This window comes from Phyllostomus discolor, chromosome 8 (assembly GCF_004126475.2).
Source record: "Phyllostomus discolor isolate MPI-MPIP mPhyDis1 chromosome 8, mPhyDis1.pri.v3, whole genome shotgun sequence".
Lineage (NCBI taxonomy): Eukaryota > Metazoa > Chordata > Mammalia > Chiroptera > Phyllostomidae > Phyllostomus > Phyllostomus discolor.
In genome coordinates this window covers 106,982,873-107,003,330 of record NC_040910.2, presented here as the reverse complement: position 1 = coordinate 107,003,330, position 20,458 = coordinate 106,982,873, and the positions used below count along the sequence as shown (strand labels likewise).

At 46.3% G+C, this 20,458-nt stretch overlaps 1 protein-coding gene across 8 annotated transcripts in view; it reads left to right on the top strand.

Annotated features, from left to right (window-relative positions):
* Nucleotides 1-19,684, top strand: part of BRCA1 (BRCA1 DNA repair associated) — a 52,688-nt gene extending 33,004 nt beyond the window's left edge. For 7 of the 8 annotated variants that reach the window (XM_036033959.1, XM_036033960.1, XM_036033962.1 and 4 more), the window contains 10 exons: nucleotides 684-874; nucleotides 3,234-3,544; nucleotides 6,020-6,107; nucleotides 8,769-8,846; nucleotides 9,376-9,416; nucleotides 12,649-12,732; nucleotides 15,719-15,773; nucleotides 17,328-17,401; nucleotides 17,783-17,843; nucleotides 18,523-19,684. In XM_036033959.1, the coding sequence (XP_035889852.1) occupies nucleotides 684-874; nucleotides 3,234-3,544; nucleotides 6,020-6,107; nucleotides 8,769-8,846; nucleotides 9,376-9,416; nucleotides 12,649-12,732; nucleotides 15,719-15,773; nucleotides 17,328-17,401; nucleotides 17,783-17,843; nucleotides 18,523-18,647 (1,108 nt within the window). In that variant the 3' untranslated portion in view covers nucleotides 18,648-19,684. Of the gene's footprint in view, nucleotides 1-683; nucleotides 875-3,233; nucleotides 3,545-6,019; nucleotides 6,108-8,768; nucleotides 8,847-9,375; nucleotides 9,417-12,648; nucleotides 12,733-15,718; nucleotides 15,774-17,327; nucleotides 17,402-17,782; nucleotides 17,844-18,522 lie in introns of those variants that run through there. The other variant, XR_004904926.1, reaches the window with a different exon arrangement.
* The last annotated feature ends 774 nt before the right edge of the window (nucleotides 19,685-20,458 follow it).

Genomic DNA, 20,458 nt, shown 5'->3' with positions numbered 1-20,458 from the left:
CGCAGACTGTGAACCAAAGTGTCGCAGGTTCAATTCCCAGTCAGGATACATGCCTGGGCTGCAGGCCATGACCCCCAGCAACCACACATTGATGTTTCTCTCTCTATCTCCCTCCCTTCCCTCTCTAAAAATAAATACAATATTTTTTTTTTAAAATAAATCTGTTAAGTATTTTATTCAGCAAAGTCCTAAACTCTGAAAGAGTAAAGGAATTACTGTGTGCATAAACTCTTCTAACAATAGTTTATGACTGACTTTCGTTTTTAGAGTTTCTTGCCATTGAAAAGGCAAGAGATAGGGATGAGTCTAGAGTTGTGCTGAAATTGGGTACAAAGAATGAGTGTAACGATGTCAAAGTTAATTAACTTTCTACTTTCATGAGATCTGATTCTAACACATCCATGGGGACTCATGAATTTGAGGAAGTGGCTGTAGCTAATTTGCTGAAATTTACTGACCTGCTTGTAAACAACTAGGAGATGTACTTACTGCCTCAGACGAGATCCTAAGGGAAGGTGTTCTTTGTCACCCCCGACAGGTTGGGGATCATGAATCCAGACTTTTGGCCGTCGCTTGGGTATGCCTCTGACAATGAGCTGTTTCTCTTATGCTTTGGCTGCCCTGAAAGTGTAAGTCTTTTGACAGAGGCTATGGTGATGGTGTTCTTGTTTCATTCTTTCTAGGTCTTCCCCTTCTAAATCCCAGCTGCTGGATGATAAGTGGGATATGCATAGCTACTCACAGAGTCTTCAGAACAGAAACCGCCCATCTCAGAAGGAGCTCGTTAAGGGTATTGACGTGGAGGAGCAGCAACGGACCGAGTCTGGGGCCCAAGATTTCATGGAGCTGTCTTATTTGTCAAGACAAGATCTCGGTAATACCTCACCTGCTCTGTTGGAGAAAACACTTTTATTGTACTCTGAATCCCACCTAAAGGTGTTCTGGTTAATCATCTTTCAGAGGTGTTGGTATATCATGAATGCATCTGGTATACTTAAACCCATTTTTAAAAAACAGCTTGAATGTTAATCCAAGTTCACTTGAAAATTATTGCAGTTGTTAATTTGTCTATATTGGTTTAACTTTCTGAAGACGAGAGAGTCCTGGTCTTCTAAATATTTTATTTCAACTGTTAGATAAGAGTTCTGGAGCCCTAGAATAGAGTTTTAGGTCTGTCCTTGATTGAAAAATGAGTCAAATCTCCAAAGTAAGTTCTTATTTCCTGAATAAATGAATATAAATGACTATAGATGTTATGCCTTATAAACCACTTTAAATGAATGGTGTGTTTTATGGCTTGTAAATCAAAGTTTGAATGACTAAAGAAAATTTTAAATGAATCCTCAAAAGCACACTATCATAAAAGGTGCTCTTTGTCATCTGAATGCAGTATTTGGCCATTTTAATTGGGGTCATTTTAGGAATCTCATACACTGTACTTAGCTGTGCTTACTTCCTGGTGGAGTGAAATTTTCTGCAATGTTTCTGGGGTGGTCTTCTATTTTTAATTGGGTAATGATACCTGATGCTATGTTAAGCGAAAAAAGTAATTGATACCATCATGGATGACAAAACAAAAGTTGAATATTTCTTATTTTTCCCCTTCCCTCACTAAAGCACCATATGTGAATTGCCAAACAGTTGGATGATATAGGTAATAAAAAAGGAATATTTAAACTAGAGAAAATAAATGACTAAAGTTATAGAAAGCATACCTTATAATATTGCATATCATGGATTCTAAGCTACAAATTTTTTTCATGTTAGGACTCTAAAATAGAGTCCTAACTCTATTAAAATCAATGGCATCTTTTCTTTTTTTTTTTTGAACTTGTAATTGCAGTAAAAAATACGTAACAAAATTTATTATCTTAATCACTTGTGTTTAGTGCTGTTAAGTGCGTTCTCACTGTGGTGCAGCTGTTCTCTAGAATTTGTTCGTTTTGCAAAACTGAAACTGTACCCATCACACAGCAGCTCCCCACCCCCCTACCCTGTCCCCCAGCAACCACCCTTCTGCTGGTTGCCCAGAGTTTGGCTACTTTAAATACCTCATGTAAGTGGCCCTGGCCGATGTGGTTAGAGCGGCCTGTGCACTGAAAGGTCTCAGGTTCGATCCCCAGTCAGGGCACATACTCGCAATCAGGTTTCGAGTTCCGTCCCGGGATGTTTCTCTCTCACATCAATGTTTCTCTCTGTCCCCTTTTCCTTTCCTCTCTCTGTAAAAGCAATAAATGTATACTCGGGCAAGGGTTAAATATATATATTTTTATATATAAGTTTATACTTATATAAATATTTATCTATATTTATCTATATATAAATACATATATACTTAAATACCCCACATAAGTGAAATAGTACAGTATTTTTCTTTTTGTGACTGACTTCTTTCACTTAGCGTAATGTCCTCAAGGTTCCTCCATGTTTATAGCATGTGACCGGATTTTCTTCTTTTTATAAAGCTATTCGTTTAGCTTTTTAAAAACCATCGAATGTATCTACCACATTTTATTTATCCTTTCACCCATTGATAGACATGTGGGTTGCTTCCACTCTTGGCTGTTGTAAACGGGCTGCAGTGAACGTAGGTGTGTGCGTTTTGCTATTTTATTGTAATTAATCGTAACGGATGAGGAGTGCTCCGTTGGAATAGCTGTGCCAACCCGTTATTGGACATTCAGGTTGTTTCTAAAACTTGACTGTTGTAAACAACATTACAGTGAACATGTCCATGATTAAACTTGTACATGCATCTTTTATGCCCTTAGGATACATTTCTAAAACTTGAATTATTGACTGGAAGTGTAAACACACAAGACTTTTGAAATATAATGCCAAATAGTCCTTTAGAAAAGTTAAGCCACCTTGCACCTCCACCAATAGTATATTAGCACGCCCATTTTTCTTTTCACCTAAGTTGATCTTTTTTTTTTCCTAAGATTTTATTTGTTTTTAGAGAGAGGGGAAGAGAGGGAGAGAAACTTCGATGTGCAAGAGAAACAACGATAGGTTGCCTCTTGTACACCCACAATGTGGGACCTGGCCTGCAACCCAGGCATGTGCCCTGACGGGAACCAGTGACCTTTTCGGTTTATGGAATGAGGCCCTATCCGCTGAACCACACCAGCAGTTGGGGCTTGAGCTATCTATTTAATTCTTAGCAGAGATTAGACTTTGGAATTCAAGATTCATTGTCATGTAAAGTAAATTTCTTCCCCCATTCCTTTTAGAGGGAACCCCCCCTTCCCTAGAGTCTGGAGTCAGACTCTTCGATGACCCAGAGTCGGACCCCGATGAAGACAGAGCCCCACAGCCAGCTCCTGTTTGCAGCGTGCCGGCGTCAACCTCTGCATCGACAGGACCCCCGTTCCAGGTTGGAGAATCTGCCAAGAGTCCAGCTACTGCTCAGACGACCAATGCTGCTGGGCGTAATGTGAAGGAAGAAAGTGCGAGCGGGGAGAAGCCAGAAGTGGTATCGTCAACAAAAACCGTCAACAGAAGAATATCAATGGTGGCATCAGGCTTGACCCAAAAAGAATTAGTAAGTTTATCCATGTCCATTTCCCTGATGACTGGCACTGCATTAATGTACTGTAAATATTAGTTTTGAATAGGTTCTGGCGATAAATAACTTACAGGAAGAAATCTAAGAAATAGAAAAAAATTCTATGTAATTTCATTTCCATGACTAATTTCGGATATTTTGGACCTAGATAAAACGATAGCATAGGTTACTTTGTATATATTTACTCAAGGAAATAATTATTAAACATTTAGAGAGATTGTAGGTTTGGGTATGATATAGAGTGTTTTAATTTTATTTCTAATTTAAAAAGCAAGTAGGTGTAGCTCTGCTCCCCAGAAGGCATCTGTTCCCCACCTTGGTTCACCTCGGAGAGAACGCACAGGCACAATTAACTGAATTCGAACTGGTTCCAAGCACACCACCAGCTAATGACATTTCTCCGGTGTTTATTTGCCTTTGTCCTGGCCTGTGACCCAGCTATTTAATAGCCTGCCCTATCATTTCTGCCCTACAACAGCCCCACTTTCCTATTAGGATTTTGACATTTCTTTGGTCCCCTCCTGGGGGAAACAGGAATTTGTTTCACACTGTGGGAAAATACCCATGAAAATATTAAGACCAATGAAACATTGTTTCTGTTTGGACTGAGTGTAGATTTCAGACATCTTAAAAACTTACCTCCCCTGTAATTAATCACCATTGGTATCAGTTCATAATAAAATAATTGAGTGAATGTATCTTAAAGAACCATGACAGGATAACATACTAGAGTATCAAATTGATTCAGTGGTAGGTGTAATTTATTACACACTGAGAGATGACCCAGTCATTCTTAGTAACTTTCTTGCTATACCCTTCCTGGGATAAAAGCTGTTTCTCAAGCCCTGGCTGGTGTAGCTCAGTGGATTGAGCACGGACTGCAAACCAAAGTGTCGCAGGTTCGATTCCCAGTCAGGGCACATGCCTGGGTTGCAGGCCACGGCCCCCAGCAACCACACATTGATGTTTCTTTCTCCCTCCTTTCCCTCTCTAAAAATAAATAAATAAAATATTTTTTTTTAAAAAGGGAAAAAAACCTGTTTCTCATTCTCGTCCTAAGTTCTGTATGGGCAGCAGCTCAGCATCACACTCTCTGCGGCCAGACGTGGCCCACTACTAAAAGGGCCAAGTGAGCTACGTCTGCCCTGGAAGGTACAATGAGTAAGTTCTCATCAGCAATTCTAGAATTCTAATTTCACAAGCAGGTGCCCAGACCAGCTACTTGCTCTCCACATTCATACCTGTGTCTATGTTGCTCTTGGTCATCTGCCTACATATCTAAGAATTCCCCTTTATTCATTGAAAATTCGCATTCCTCGTTTCGTGAGTTCAGCTTCTCAGAAATGGCTAAAATGATCTAACCTCTCTTGCCATGGGCAACTCTGAGCCTCACATGAGACTCTAAGTGGCTTGGGTACATACTGTCTTTAAACAAGCAAAGAGGAAAACTTTTCAGCTCCATTCAGACTTGCTGAAGTGTGGTAAATTTATTATGAAAGCTGCTGACTGTATTACACGTGATTAATTCTGAAGCCCATATTAAGATGATCTTGTCAGCAGTTGCTCTTCTAACTGAACACTGTTTCAAGGCTGGGATTTCAGCAATTAATCAGTTCAGAATTGCTAATGATCCTGGCAGAGGGCGGTGGCAAAGGCGGGGAGGATACCATTAGCTTCTCTAGCCTGCCTTCCTGGTGCCCGGTGGCACTGTGGAGTGAGGCGGCGTGAAAGGGAGATGCCCTGACCTCCGCGGAAGCATGTGCGGCGGGCAAATACTGGCGCGGGCGGCGATGGCTGATAAATGGTGGCCTTGGTAAACACGGTTGTTTACCAAACAGGAGCTACTAATTATGTCAGCTGTGTCCATAAGGGATCTGGTTCATTTCTTTATCTGCCTTTTTGGGGCGGGGGCGGGGGAGTGGTGATAGATAATAGGTAGATGGCTCTAGATTTCTTTTTAGAATAATATAAGTCTCTTCCAGTTCTTCTCCGTAAGAAGAATTGATAGTTTTTGCATTCTCGACTTGAATGTCTTACAACTGTCAGAGGATTGTATCTTGTTTTTAAGTCACATTGTAGAATAACTTTCTGTGTGGGCTAGTTACCTCTCCACTTATATAGTGTAAGCTGATAAATCTAAATTATAGTATTGCAGAGTATCGTTCTGCGAGGGAGCCCAATGATATCTGCTGTGAGAGGGAGTATTAACATTATTTTGAATCCTTGCTTATAGTTCATGTCTGCTAGCAAGAACTACTATAGAATTTCTTCCTCTGATTTATATATAATTTGTATTAAATTGCTATTTACCTTGAGACTCCAGACATGTTCGAATAAAAAGAATGTACCTTTTCTGAGGAAAAAAATGGAGATTCAAAGCTAGGATAACAAATGCGCTAAGCTGTGCACTAGAGGTGATTGATAATCGTGTAATCTTTTATTTGATTTCAGATGCTTGTGCACAAGTTTGCCAGAAAGCACCACATCGCTGTGACTGATCTAATTACTGAGGAGACCACTCACGTCGTTATGAAAACAGGTACACCAAGAACCTTGGTGGCGCGCATTGCGCCGGTCACATAGAACTTCGTGAAGAAGGGGGAGTATCTGTTAGGTGTAGCATGGGCAGAGGTCCTCCATTAGCCCATCGATTATTATTTTGTGAAAGAAAAATTACAGCTTTCCCATTTCCTGACCTCCTTTTGCATTGCATTAAGGTTTCAGAGGGGTCACCCTGGCCAGTGCGGCTCCCTTCGTTGGAGCACCGTCCCGTAAACCGAGAGGTGGCGGGGTTTGGTTCCTGGGTGGGGAACACACCTAGGCTGCAGGTTCAGTCCCCAGCTGGGGTGTGATACAAGGGGCAGCCAATCCATGTTTCTCTTTCCTATCGATGTTTCTCTCCCTCCCTTTCCCTCTTTCTAAAATCAATAAGCATGTCCTCAGACAAGGAAAACAATAAATAAATTCTTTAAAAAAGAGGTGGAGAGCGGTGAGCCAGAGCGATGGACCCAATTCCGTTAGTCCGCCCTGCCCGGACCGCCCTGTGGGGTGGGCCTTCTGGTGAGGCAGAGCTCCGGTCCCAGAGGGACAGGCGGGGCGGAGGGGAGAACGGGACACAAGCAAGTCTTGATTCAAAATCTGGGCGCTTGGAAACCCCAGCCCCTGTCGACTCCGTGTCCTGGCTTCACGCAAACACTAGTTGGAGGGTGGTTGGGAATTTTTCAGGAAATGGGTCCAATGTCAGCTCTGGGTAGCCTAGCATGTGAAAAAGGAGAAACAGGAGAAAGAAATTCATTTGTCCTACACCTTCCCCTTTTAAAATCTTAATAGGACTCCCGTGATCACAGACACCTTTTGGTTGACTGTGCGCTAAACCTGAGTAAACATTTCAGGGCTGCTGGAAAGCTTGTTTGAAATCGGGCCTCATTGATGCAGGCCTCATGCCTGGACAACTGAAGTAAAAGTCCTGACCCCGCTCCTGCGTTCTCTGCTGGAGCGACTGCCCGGAAGATATATGTGCTCTGTTTTGAGCACCATGCCTTCCTTTTAATCTGGTCGCCGACCGTTAGAGAGTGTTTTTCCAGAGGTGGGTGGTGAGGATGGGAAGAGAGAATTCAGAACAATGTTATCTGAAGAACAGACGGAGGAATGAGAAGTCTTAAGGGAACAAGACCACTGTCTTCAAATATTTGAAGAGTTGTTTGTTATCTGGGAGAGGAGGTAGACTCGTTCACGGGCTCCAGGACGCAAAAACCAGTGTGCGCAGCACACAGGAGGTACAGCTCTCAAAAGCTTTCTGGGAGAATTGGCTCTCGGGAGATACGGTGGTCCGCTCTGTTCACACCGCTGCAGGTCCTTGAGTAGAGGGTCCAGACTCCTTGCCAGGGACACATCGCCTTAGAACCTCCAAGATGTTTGGTTTCTACTGTATATGTAGGTCACACCACAGGGTCAGAAGGTAATATAGGAACCAAATGCCAGAACAAGGTACTTTGAACCAAGTGCTATTTTAGAGATGAATGTCATTAAGGTTTAAAGTATCTTAAGCTATAGGTTTGCATCAAAGCTGCTGGAAGGTGAAAAGGAAACTTTAAAATGTAAATTAAATCTGAGGTAATTAATCTTTAAACTCAAAAGCAGTATAACTTCTGAACTAGAAATGAGCCAAAATTTGTGAGTTTAAAGCATATTATTAATCAACTTTTGCCTTGGCTTATGGCAATCAGTGGATTGAGCATCAGACTATGAACAGAAAGGTCAGGGGTTCAATTCCTAGTCAGGGCACATGCCTGGGTTGCAGACCTGGTCGCCAGTTGGGTGCACATGAGAGGCAGCTGATCACTGTATCTCTCACATCGATGTTTCTCTCCTTCTCTTTCTCCCTCCCCTCTCTCTAAAAATAAATAAATAAACTCCTAATCAACTTTTGCAGCAGTTAAACAAAAAGCTCTAAAGCTGTGATGAAAAAAAATAAGATTTTAATAATTGGTGAAGAATTCTGTGAGGAACAATGGCTGCTGCTACTACTGGCAGACAGGCCGCTGTGTTTAGGATTTGGTTAAATACATTTCTTCTTTCCTCGGTTGGCTTATTTATTCTTCAAAGGAGTTTTTGAAACACTAGGAAATAGGTGATTCTTCAACTACTACTTTCTGAAATACTTAGGTTGAAAGGAGAAAAGCCGTGAAAATACTCTGTATTTTCCCGTCCCTCTCAGGGGAACTAGGGGATTAGGATTCCCCGGGTAGAAGTCTGGGAGTGAAAATTTGTCACGTAACATTGATATTTCAGATATAGGATTTCAACAAGACTCTTTTCTTCTTTTCCTTTGACGTTTTGCCATCCAGTAAAATAGATCTTCCCCAGCCGCGTGTATCAGTACTACAGTGTGGATACGCAGTAATGGATGTCTCTAGCCAGTCTTCTTGGCATCTAGAAGACAGGGCAGACATTTTCTCTGGTTTTAATTTCATGTCCGTCTTCTCCAGCTTCCAAAGATCCGCACGTGCTGGCTATAACAAGAGGTGCTTCCAGCCTCTGATTCTATCACCGGGGTATTGGAATCATCGATCCAGATTGATTGCAAGTCGATTGATTGCAAGTCGAATAGGGGGCTGGAGCTCTTTAGCTTGTTTAGAGCAGCACTTCCTGACTTTGTTTTCAACTTCTGCTAATCCTTTGGATATCTTTCATTCTGCAGATGCTGAGTTCGTATGTGAACGGACACTGAAATATTTCCTGGGAATTGCAGGAGGAAAATGGGTAGTTAGCTATTTCTGTAAGTACAGTGTACCTCTCCCCTCCTCCCTTTAACACCTCAGAATTGCATTTTTACACCTAACAGTTTAATACTGAAGGGGTTTTTTTGCTGATGCTGAATCTGAATTACCAAAAGGTCTTTAACGATAACACTAGATAACACTAGCCTAGCTTTATCTTTACACATATCTCTTTGCTCAGATAAGCTGGTAATGTTGGGAAAATGGATTTCTTTTTATAAGTAATAGGGCCTAATCTGCTCCTAGCAACGACAGGGTTAACATAGGAAGGAGGGATTTATTTAATAATAGGCAGAAATTTGCCTGCATCAGGCACTGTTGTAATGTTTGGATTAAGCATCGGCTGTGTCTCCAGAAGGAAATCTCTGCTACAAGTCTTATTAAAGAGCTGTGGCTTTATGGAGAGGGGACGTCTGCTCAGTGTTTGTTATTCCTCCCGAGCTCTCCTGTGAATCCCTTCGCTGTGCACCTCCATGAAAAGAGCATGTTCTTCTGCATTGTGACTTGTCTCTTCTGTGATCTCTCTAGGGGTGACCCAGTCTGTTAAAGAAAGAAAGATTCTAGATGAGGTAGGTACTTGGTGTTACAAGCTAATCAGAAAGACTTGGTGCCATTGAAAATGGCACACACTGACAATTTAGCTGCTTCTGTCCTTGCACAACTTGCCATAGACTGATTTCCCCTGATGGTGGGAATCATCCAGTTATGCAGAGCAGCCCTGACCAGTGCAGCTCAGCTGGTTGGTCATCATCTCGCAAAGTGAAAGGTCGCCAGTTCGAGTCCCAGTCGGGGCACATGCCTGGGTTGCAGGTTCAGTCCCTGGTCTGGGCGCCTTGCAAAGGGCAGCCAATGGATGTTTCTCTTCTCTCTTTCTCCCTCCTTTGTCCTCTCAAAATAAATATAAAAATCACACTCTCCTCCCCCCCCCCCAAAAAAAGGTTAAGAAAATTCCTTCATATTGATATGCAAATCTACTTGTTTAGAAATCAGGTTCCTGCAAAGAGTTGTTACTCTGTATGAGACGGAGAACAGGGAGAGGTAAATAAGATGAGTGTAGGAGGAGGAATAATTTTAGAACAGAGCCATCGAAGAGCTGCCGGTGACAACAGAACAAGGGAAATAAAACTAGCAAGAAGTTTTAAACTATCATGTACTAGTCAGTATGTTTATAATTAATTAAGTGACGTTTTTGTTGATTTTAACTTCCATTCAGTGGCTTATACCGCTGGGAGCCCACTGTGTGCTGGGCACCGGGAACACAGCGGTACACACGGCTGGTGGGTCCGCGGTCTGCTCGTGTCCCCGTTCTGCTGAGGGAGAACTCGCAGTGATAAAGAACATTGAAGATATCAGTAAATAATATCGCTAGCTATCAGAGAGATGCAAATTAAAACCACAGTGAGATACCACTTCACACCGGTCAGAATGGCCATCATAAACAAAGCAACAAATAAGTGTTGGAGAGGTTGTGGAGAAAGGGGGTCCCTAGTGCACTGTTGGTGGGACTGCAGACTGGTACAACCACTACAGAAAACAGTATGGAATTTCCTCAGAAAACTAAAAATGGATCTTCCTTTTGACCCAGCAATTCCACTGCTGGGACTATATCCTAAGAACACTAAAACACCAATACAAAAGAACCTACACACCCCAATGTTCATAGCAGCACAATTTACAATAGCTAGGTGCTGGAAGAAACCTAGATGCCCATCAGTAAATGAATGGATCAAAAAGCTATGGTACATTTACACAATGGAATTCTATGCAGCAGAAAGAAAGAAGGAGCTCCTACCCTTTGCAACAGGGTGGATGGAGCTGGAGAGCATTATGCTAAGCGAAACAAGCCAGGCGGTGAAAGACAAATACCATATGATCTCACCTGTAACAGGAACCTAAACAACAAAACAAAGAAACAAGGAAAATATAACCAAAGACACTGAAATCAAGGACAGGCTGACAGTGACCAGAGGGGAGAGAAGAGGGAATTTCAGGGGACAATGGGAAGGGTTCATGGGAACAAATTTAAAGGACACGTGGGCAAAAACTAAGGGGAGGGTGGTAATGGGAGGGAAGTGGGGAGGGTTGGGTGGGTGGGCTGGAATAGGAATAAAAGGGAGAAAGCTGTACTTGAACAATGATTAAAAGAAAAGAAAAGAAAAGCTATCAGTAAATACTATAAATAGGTTAGGAACTGAGTGGAGGCGGATAATGACTCCTTTAGTTGAGGAGAGCCAGGGACGGCTTCTGAAATGCTTCAGCCGTACCTGCGACACAAGACTAGGGACTGGCCTTGAAAACCGTAGGCAGCACAGTGTGGGCAGGGGAACGGCAAGCGTAAAGGTCGTGAAGTAGGAACGAGCTTGTCCATTAAGGAGAAATAGACTGTTGTAGCTGGAAGGCAGTGACTGGTGAGTGACAGACATGTAGGGACAGAGGTCAGACAGAGAACTGGAGAAGGTTAGAGACCAGGGCCAGATCAGGTGGGATTTGGGGTAAATCAAGGTAAGGAATTTGAGTTTTCCGTGTAGGGTAATCGGAGACATGGAGGTGGTGGGAGGAGGTTGGTTTGAGATACCTTTGGAGACGGGACTGATAAATGGGTGAAATTTGGGAGATGAGGTAAAGGGAAGGAATCGAGAGGGTGAACCGTGGGGTGGATGTTAGTAGTGTTAATAGTGAGAGGGGTTAGAATCAAGAGCTCCGTTTCAAATTACATCGATAATAAAACCAATTTTTAGCCCTGGCTGGTGCGGCTCAGTGAATTGAGCACTGACCTGTGAACCAAAGGGTCACCAATTCGATTGCCCGTTAGGGCACATGCCTGGGTTGCGGGCCAGGTCCCCAGTGTGGGGCACGCAAGAAGCCAACCACACATTGATGTTTCTCTCCCTCTCTTTCTCCCTCCCTTCCCCTCTCTAAAAATTACTAAATAGAATCTTTTTTAAAGAATAATAAACCAATTTTTTAAAAATGCTCCATTTAGGTGCGTAAATTTGGGAATTTATATTAGACATCTAGGCAGAGGTGAAGTAGGGACAGGGGCACAATCAAGCCTAGAAATTTGAACATCGTCTCCGAATAGATGACATATTTATCTTCTGTCTCCTCTCTTAAGTGACTAGGGAGCGTTACCTAGTCTCCCCCCTGCTGTCAGCCTGTGGTTTCGCTGGCGTGACTTCATTTTGTAACCCTCTTGGCAACAGACGGGGTCTTCCCCTGCACTCTGGGTTTCGGTCGGGATTGTTTCGGAGCATTCTCCCCCAGATTTCTCCCAAAAGCCTTGACCTCCCCAATCCCATTATTCTCATCCTTGATCAGTCAAAATAGTGATTAAGAAAAACCTTTTTTCTTCAGTGTATTACATGTATCGAATGTATTTTATCATTTTGGTTTCATTAACTAAATCAATGAAAATCTGAGAAGCCCTTAGATGTTAATACACGATTGATTTAAGAGGTCAGGAATTCTCCAGTTATCTTTATAACAGCACAGTGTTAGCAGTTTAATCTGAATGCCAAGGGAATGTTTTGAGGAGGTAGATGTTGAAAACTAAAATACAGTACGTCCCAGGAAGGTGAAAACCGGTTTTTAATTTCTGCCCATAAAGGTTAGCTTCAGGGAATTGATTTCAGCATCTGAGATGCTGGCCGTTTCATCCAGTCCACCAAAACCTGTGATTTAGGGGAGGCGGTCAGAATATGGTCCGGCGGTGCTCAGCTCCTTATATACGACACATCTACTCTGCCCCCGTTGAAGAAGACTTCTCTTTGATCCCTGTGGTTTGGGTTTGGTTTCTTTCAGCGAGATTTTGAAGTCAGAGGAGATGTTATCAATGGAAGGAACCACCAAGGTCCAAAGCGAGCAAGAGAATCCCAGGACAGAAAGGTAAAGTCGCCCTGGCTGGAGTAGCTCAGTGGACTGAGTGCCGGCCTGCAAACCAAAGGGTTGCCTGTTCGATTCCCGGTCATGGCACACGCCTGGGTTACAGGCCAGGTCCCCAGTAGGGGCGCTCAAGAGGCAACCACACACTGATGTTTCTCTCCCTCTCTCCCTTCCCCTCTCTAAAAATAAATAAATAAATAAAATCTTTTTTTAAAAAATTTTTAAAGAAAGATAAAACCCACCTCCTCCATGCATTCCAGCCCCCTTCGTTCATCTTTTAAGGGGCATGCATTGCTAAGTGCTTCCATATAGGGTTTTGTTTTGTTTTTTTAGTTCTAGCCAACAAGGTAAATAAGTATTATATCCATTTTATGAATGGTTTAGAAAAGCAATGTAATTTGGTCTAGTCTTGGGGTTTAGACCTCAGCTGACAAGTGGCAGAGCTGGGGTTTGGAACAGAAAGGAGTCCAAACCTTTGCTCTTCCCACCTCCCCGCAGCGCCCTTCTCTAACGCACTGTGGGGAGTGCCGTAGAGGGGAGGCCCCCAGTGCTGTCCGTGGGTACGCAGAAGAGAACGTGATTGGTCATCGGTAGCTGACATCTGTATAATGTTCAGTGTATGCCAGTACGAAACCTCAGCCGTATTTTAACTGATCACAATTTTACAGCAAACCCCCCAGACATGTGCAATAATTATGCCTATGTTATAAATGAGAAAATTGAGGCTCAGGGCGGTGGAGTAAGTTGCTTGAGCTCACACAGCTGATCGTGAACTCACAACTGGAAGTTGAACCCAGGCCGTCTAGCTTCAGTGTCTGAGCTCTTAATGACAATATTATAGTTTCCTATAAAATTATAGAAAGTTTCACCAAGGAGGAAAATAGATTCATCTAACATCTTTGAAAATGAAGGCCCAGAGGCCCAGGAAACACTCAAGTGATGTCCCCCAGATCATCCTGTAGCAAATGATGTGGCCAAAATTTTGTCCTCTCAGGGAGAAATCCAGGCAAAATTTCACACCTGCCTGTCGGGCCCGGGCCGGTAGCTTTCGCAGGTCCCTTTCGCGGGCCCTGACAGAGCATGCGTGTTCCCGTTTCCAGTGCACCTCCAGGCATTTCAGAGCACCCCTGCACGGAGTAGCACCCTCTGTCCCTTTACAGAACCGGAGCGAGAACCAGTAGAGGTGGTTTTCCAGGAAAACTGCTCTGGGGGATGATCACAGATCAAGCCCTGGAACTCAGAGTCCTTGGGGGCAGCCTGCCCTCCTCCGCTTAGCCTATCCAGGCACTGCCACGTGCCAGGAAAAGCTGCCGGCCCGCTTCCGCCCGCGCCCAGGGCAGCTCTGCGGGCGGCCGTTTGTTTCTGGTCCACTGTGCGGGAGGCAGAGTTAGCCCCAGATTTCCCCTCCTTCAAAGGAGATCTCAGTGTCCGGGGGTTTCCCTGCATTCGAGGGGCGATGACGGAAAGGACCGGTCAAAGTCACGACATTGTGAGGATACAAGATATCACCGTAGTATCTTCCTCCCGTGGGAAAGAAGTGTGTCTGTAGAAGTGAAAGTTCAGATTTCTCATAACTAGACGTACTCCTCGATTTTTTTCCATCAGCCCGGATGGAAAAGAATTCTAATCTTTTGTACTTTTTACAGTAACACTGGGCTCCAGCAGGCTGCCCAGGGGGAACGTTTAGCATTATGAGCATCTGGGGCCTGTTAACGGGTCGGGGGTTCACTCTCTCCGTACAGTGAGAATGGCACGGGCGGGGGCTGTCACTTAAAACAGAAATGGGTCTGTTTTGCGATCCTTTCGCATTCCTCTGTCCTCTGGCTGTCATTAGAATGGGGGCTGGGGGGATATTTCCTAAAAGATAGTCATATGCTTTTGGCTTCCTGAGTTTTTTCTTTATCCCAGTCTTGTATGTGAAGCGAGGCGAGTTCCAGGCCTAAGCAATTTCCTCTCTAGTGGAATGGGGAGAAGGAAAGAGGGTGAAGGAAATGAGGATTACTAAAATGATATATGTGCAGCCAACTGGCCTGGATTCAGGCTTCTTCTATGACGGGATGCCCCAGTCCTTCCCTCAGAACCGGCGCCGCTGCGTGGGTAAGCGTGCGTCTGTCCAGCACAGTGGGCCACCAGCCCCATGAGCTAGCTGTTCAAATTGTAACTAAAGTAAAATATGAAGCTTAGTTTCTCACTCATCTCAACCACATTTTAGGTGCTCGATAGCTGCATGTGACTCGTAGCTGCCTTATTAGCACAAATGTAGAACATTTCCATCCTCAGAGAAAGTCCTTCTGGATGCACTGTGAGTGGAAGAGGCCCCCGGGAGGTGCGGTGTGATCCGTGTCTCCCGGAAACCAGGCGTCGGTCAGCTGAGTGAGGCGAGGCGGGACCAGGCTCCACTTCATTGTTGCTGAAGGAACAGGGGGCATTCTCAGAGCAGCGTGAAGGCAGCAGCAGGTGCTCTGAGACCAGAAGAAAGGGAGGATGTACATCGACAATAAACGTAGGCCCTCTGCCCGTTAGGGTCATGGTTGGTTAGTACAGATACACCAAGTCTACATAAACATCAAAAGTCAGCTAAAAGCTGGGTTTGTTGCATTAAACAAAATAAGGACCTTCCCCCCCCCCCCCCCCCCCATCTCTAACAAGAAGCGGAGTCACCTGGAAAAGGTCACCAGGGAGGAGCCTGGGCCTGACTGGTGGCGAGGCGGACGCTCGGCCCTTGAATGGCAAAGCGCCGCTGTAGAGTAGGTCAGCTGCCTGCATGCTTCGGAAGCGCCTGCTGGACCGCACCGGCGCTCCGGGCATGGCACTGATGCTCTCTGGGAAGCAGCGGTAGGAACTGTCAGGTGGTAAACAGAAGAAGAAAGGTTCTTCCTTTCTGAAAGTCTCTTTACATTGTGTTTTTTTTTTATAAAACTCATACTCTTGTAACTAGTGTTTTTTGTTTGTTTGTTTTCTCTATCCCTCTGTTCCCCTCCTCTCCCAGATCTTCAGGGGCCTGGAAATCTGTTGCTACGGGCCCTTTACCAACATGCCCACAGGTAAGAGGCCAGCACCAGCCTTTTCCTTACGCGGTGGGCTGTTATAGGAGGGGTCATCTTATGGGGGTGCCTCAGACTGGTGAGAGGGTAGCCTATTTCTCTATCACCTGTCAGACAGAACTGCACCTAAATGCTACCGTATTAATAAAAAAAAAAAAAAAAAAAAAAACAACTAGCCCTGCGCCCCTTCTCAGGAGCCAGAAGGCAGTGAAGAACTGATATCCAGGGCACAGTGTGCTCGGTGTTCAGATGGGGTAGAGCTGCTCTCACCCGCTCTTTGGTGTACGAAAGGGGGGACCTAAGTTAGGGGGAGAGTCCTGTTCTTCCTAAACCGTCTGCATTTGACAGCGAGGGGAGCGCAGCAGCCGCACACGCCCTGGGAACCTGGGCTCCCCGCACGGGCCCAGAGCGGGGGGGGGGGGGGGGGGGGGGGGGGCAGGGACTCGATGACCGTCTTCTCATGACATCCGACCCTGGGTGTGATGCTGTGTCCGGGAGTGCCGTGGGCTCTGTGGGGTTGCGTGGCACTGCGGCCCTGGTGCATGTGCGGGTCTGGTTCCTTATTTTCAACCCGAAGGCCGGCCGCCTCTACCTCGGTGCCCGCTTCCGCCCGAGGGGCCCAGCCCTCTTGCTCGCAGAACAGGGCCTTGCCGTCTGGTCGGGGTTGGCTGGCTGGCTGGCTGGCAGCGGGGGAGCCTGGCAAAGTAATTTTGCCTATGTCTTCTTTATTGGTTATTGATTGAGTTTTTATGAAATTTCCACATGCCACACATAGATTTCTCAGTGTTTTTGTGCTTTGGTGTAATGAAAACCAGCGCCTCCCGTGGGTATCATTTTGGAGGTGAGTCAGTTGACCTCGATACATTCAGACAAAGAGGGCACCTTAGCAGTCTCCAGAAACAGGTTGATAGAAAAGAGCGCCCAGAGAGGTCCGGAAGCCACCCATTGGTCAGGTCTCCCCGTTTTCCAGGTCCCAGTAAAGCCCAGGGGCCATGTCTCATGGTTTCTGCCCCGCAATGTCGGTGAACCAGCTCTCCAGGGAGCCTTTCCAGCTGGCGCGCTGCGCCTCTGTCCGGGATGACAGGGGTTTTCTTTTTCTTTCTTTTTTTTAAGGGACTGTTTTCCCATCTCTTGACATGTACAGTAATTACCACCAAGTGCGGTGTGCTCAGTGGCTGTGATTATCGGTTACCCGCGTAGAATTAGGCAAGGAGGGAGGGAAGACAGTGGGTGTTGTTTTCACAGTATCTCAGCCAGCAGTTTAGCAAATTAATGGGAATTAGATCTTTTCTTGTATTTTGTTTGAGGGACTGTTAAACCTTATCCACCAAGTGGCCTTATGGGGACCGATAACCAGAACAGGTAGCATTTCAGTGACAGATTAACTTGGAATCCATACCCCTCTACTTAAGCCTTCCGTCCCTCTGGGGCAGAGAGACAGGGACTCCCGCTGAGAAGTCCTGCTGTCAGTCTCCACTCGGAGGAGTGTGGGGTGCGGAGCCCGGGTGCAACGTGTAGATGACCGTGGTATCTTCTGTCTAAATGCCTCTCCAGATCAACTAGAGTGGATGGTGCGGCTTTGCGGGGCTGCCGTGGTGAAGGAGCCTTCGGCGTTCACCGTGGGCGAGGTAAGCGCCGGGTGCCCCGGCAGAGGGGGAGGGCACGGTACTCTGCCTGGTGACTGAGCGAGTCGGTCCCCGTGACCGCCCCTTCACACCCCCGTGTGGCCCAAGAAGCTTCTCTTCGCCGCAGGCCTTGTCTGACCACGCGTCTGTGCCAGCAGTCTCCATCTGTAAGGGGCGAGCCGGGGCCTGGGAGCTAGAAGTGTTCACTTAATACACGGAGGGAGGCTCTTCACCGCCAGCCCTTTCTGCCGTGTGCCCTTCGCCTTCCTCTGTGTGGTCGCCCCAGAGGAGCCTGCTTCGGCGCACCGCCAAGGAGTGGCGAAGCGACTGTTCTCCAAGTCCTGTTCTGATATCCTCAATGTCGTTTCCTCCCTGGGGACGCAGGGCACTCACAGGATTGTGGTCACGCAGCCGGACGCCTGGGCGGAGGACAGTGGCTCCCACGGTAAGTCCTGCCGTAAAACCTTCATCCAGAGGAGTGCGGGCTAGAGAGCCCGGGTGAGTGTGCAGATGGCCGTGGTGGTTCTAGGCCTGGGTGTCCCGCTCGCTCAGGTCAGCTGGAGCGGGCAGTGCACCCGTGTGGGGCTTCAGAAGGCCGCAAGCACGTGTCTGTGTCACATGGAGTCCTGTGTCACCACAGGTCACCTGGTGCTTACCGAGCACAGTTCTCAGCACATCTGAGGTGCTCAGCAAATATTTGTGGGGTGAATGAATGAATGAATGAATGGCTACAATGTCCTTTTAAACTTTTTTTTTGTTGGTTTATTTTGCATTATGAAAGTCACGCATGAACTATTTCCATTGGGGGAGGTTAAGATATCGCAAATATGTTTTCCCCATTGTCAAATCTCCACACTCTGTTGCTCTCTCTGATGACTTCTCCTGTAACAGAGCAGAGCGTGTGTTCATAAAGTTGTCAGAAGCCGTAGGCTTTCACCAGCAGCCACTCCCCAGGCTGCTGAGTGAGGTCCTATGTCCTGAAGCATCGCATAAAATCCACACCGGGCTCCCACCTCAGGGACTGTGAGACCCCACACAAGCAGGTCCCCAGCCTGGACCGACGAGACTCTGGTCGGGTAGAACGTGAATTGACACTAATCTTTGCTTGTGTTCTCTGTCCTCAGTGATTGGGCAGACGTGTGCGGCACCTGTGGTGACCCGAGAGTGGGTACTGGACAGCGTGGCCCTCTACCAGTGCCAGGAGCTGGGCGCCTACCTGGTCCCCCAGCCCTCCCAGGGCGGCTGCTGATGGCCGCCAGCCCCGTGTGTCTTGTATACAGAGCCTGTCTCCACCGGACTCCGAGGATAAGCCTAAGAAGTGGCCTTTTTCCAGGCCCTGGGACCTCCTCTTTAGTCCTTCCACAGTCCTGGTCACTAAATATTTTATGTACTCCAGCCTGGAAAGGGCTTCTGGCTGTGCCGGGGTCCCTTAAAGATTTTCTGCTTCACGTCTCCCTTTGAAATCTGCCATGAGCACAAAATTGTGGTAATTTTTCACCTGAAAAGAATTTTAAATGCCACCAATTGAGCAAGATGCTGATTCATTATTTATCAGCCCCAGTCCTTGTACTGGGGCCGTTGGCTTAGAGCTGGGGGCAGAGTAGCTGGACCCAGAGTAGATGGTTTCCCTGAATTTGTTTCTCTAAAACCCTGTGTTAATAAGGCCAAGAGTCAAACCCTTACGTGGAAGGTGAGTGCTTGGGGACCTGTGGTGAGATTTAACAGTCCGTGGGCAGCTCTCAAAGGCTGGAGTGGAGCATTGGTGGGGAATTCAGAGGCAGGGAGTGGCTAGAAATGTGAAATTTGAGGGTTAATTAGAGAGGGCGGTCACACTGACCCTGATCTCCAAAAGTCTGGGCAAGAACCGGTGTCCAAAGAGAATCTTCTAATTCCCTGTTGGTAATAAAAAAATATATATATTTGCTCCTGTGGCTCTGATATGTAACCCATTCCTCTTGAAATATAAGGTCTCTGATATGAATATTTCATGTCTGTAAAATGACGGATCCCACCAGAAAAGGAGCTATTGCGTTCCTTGAGGTAATTTTTTTTCCCTTTTGCTCCCTCTTGCTGAATGTACGGCTTCATAAATAATTTTGTTTGCTGAAGGAAGAGAAAGTGTTTTTCATAAACTCATTACCCGGGACTGTTGATGGCTGCTGGGAGAACTAGGACTTCCGCGGCCCCCGGTGTACGAGGGCAGTGCCGACCTCTCCGCACGCCGTGTGTTTTGTGTAAATGTTGTCTTGTTCACCTGCAAATAAACTTGGCGCACACGCTCCCACCGCGCACGACCGTTCTTCATGCTCGCGCCTGCGCACTTGTCAGAGCCTTTTCACTGCGCGGTAGTCTGGTCCGTGCCGCGGGGTTTGGGGTAGCGCCTCCCTCCTCCCTCCCAGGGTTATTAAGGGTCTTTACAGCCTATCGGATTACAGCTTCTATTAACTGCCGTAACAAATTGTCACAAATAGAGTGGCTAAAACAATGCCCATTTATTTATTATCTCAGCTCTGTAGGTCAGAAGTCCAAGTTGGCTCCGCTGGTTCCTTTGTTTCGGGTTTCACAAGGCCAAAAAGAAGGTGCCAGCAAGGTTGTGTTCCTTTCCGGAGGCTCTGGGGGATGAGTCCACCTCCCAGGTCCGTGGTGTGGGCCACATTGCTCCTTGCGGTCGCAGGGTCTCCGTTTCTCTGCGGGCTGTTGGCCGGAGTCGTCCTTAGCTCCCCAGGGGCCACCCACACCCCCAGGCTCTGACCCCCTGCTGCCTCCTCCAAAACCAGCAAGGGCTGGTCCCATCTTTGTCACATTTGGACTCGCTGACTTTCTCTTCTGTCTCAACTCCTACCAGAGAGTTTCTGTTTTCTGTTATTTATTTTTAATCTTCCCCCAAGGATATGTTCATTGATTTTAGAGGCAGAGGAAGGGAATGAGAAACATCGATCGCTTGCCTCCCATACGTGCCCCAACTGGGGATTGAATTTGCAACCCAGGTATGTGCCCTGCACGGGGATCGAACCCACGGCATTCTGGTGTATGGGATGATGCTCCAACCAACTGAGCCCC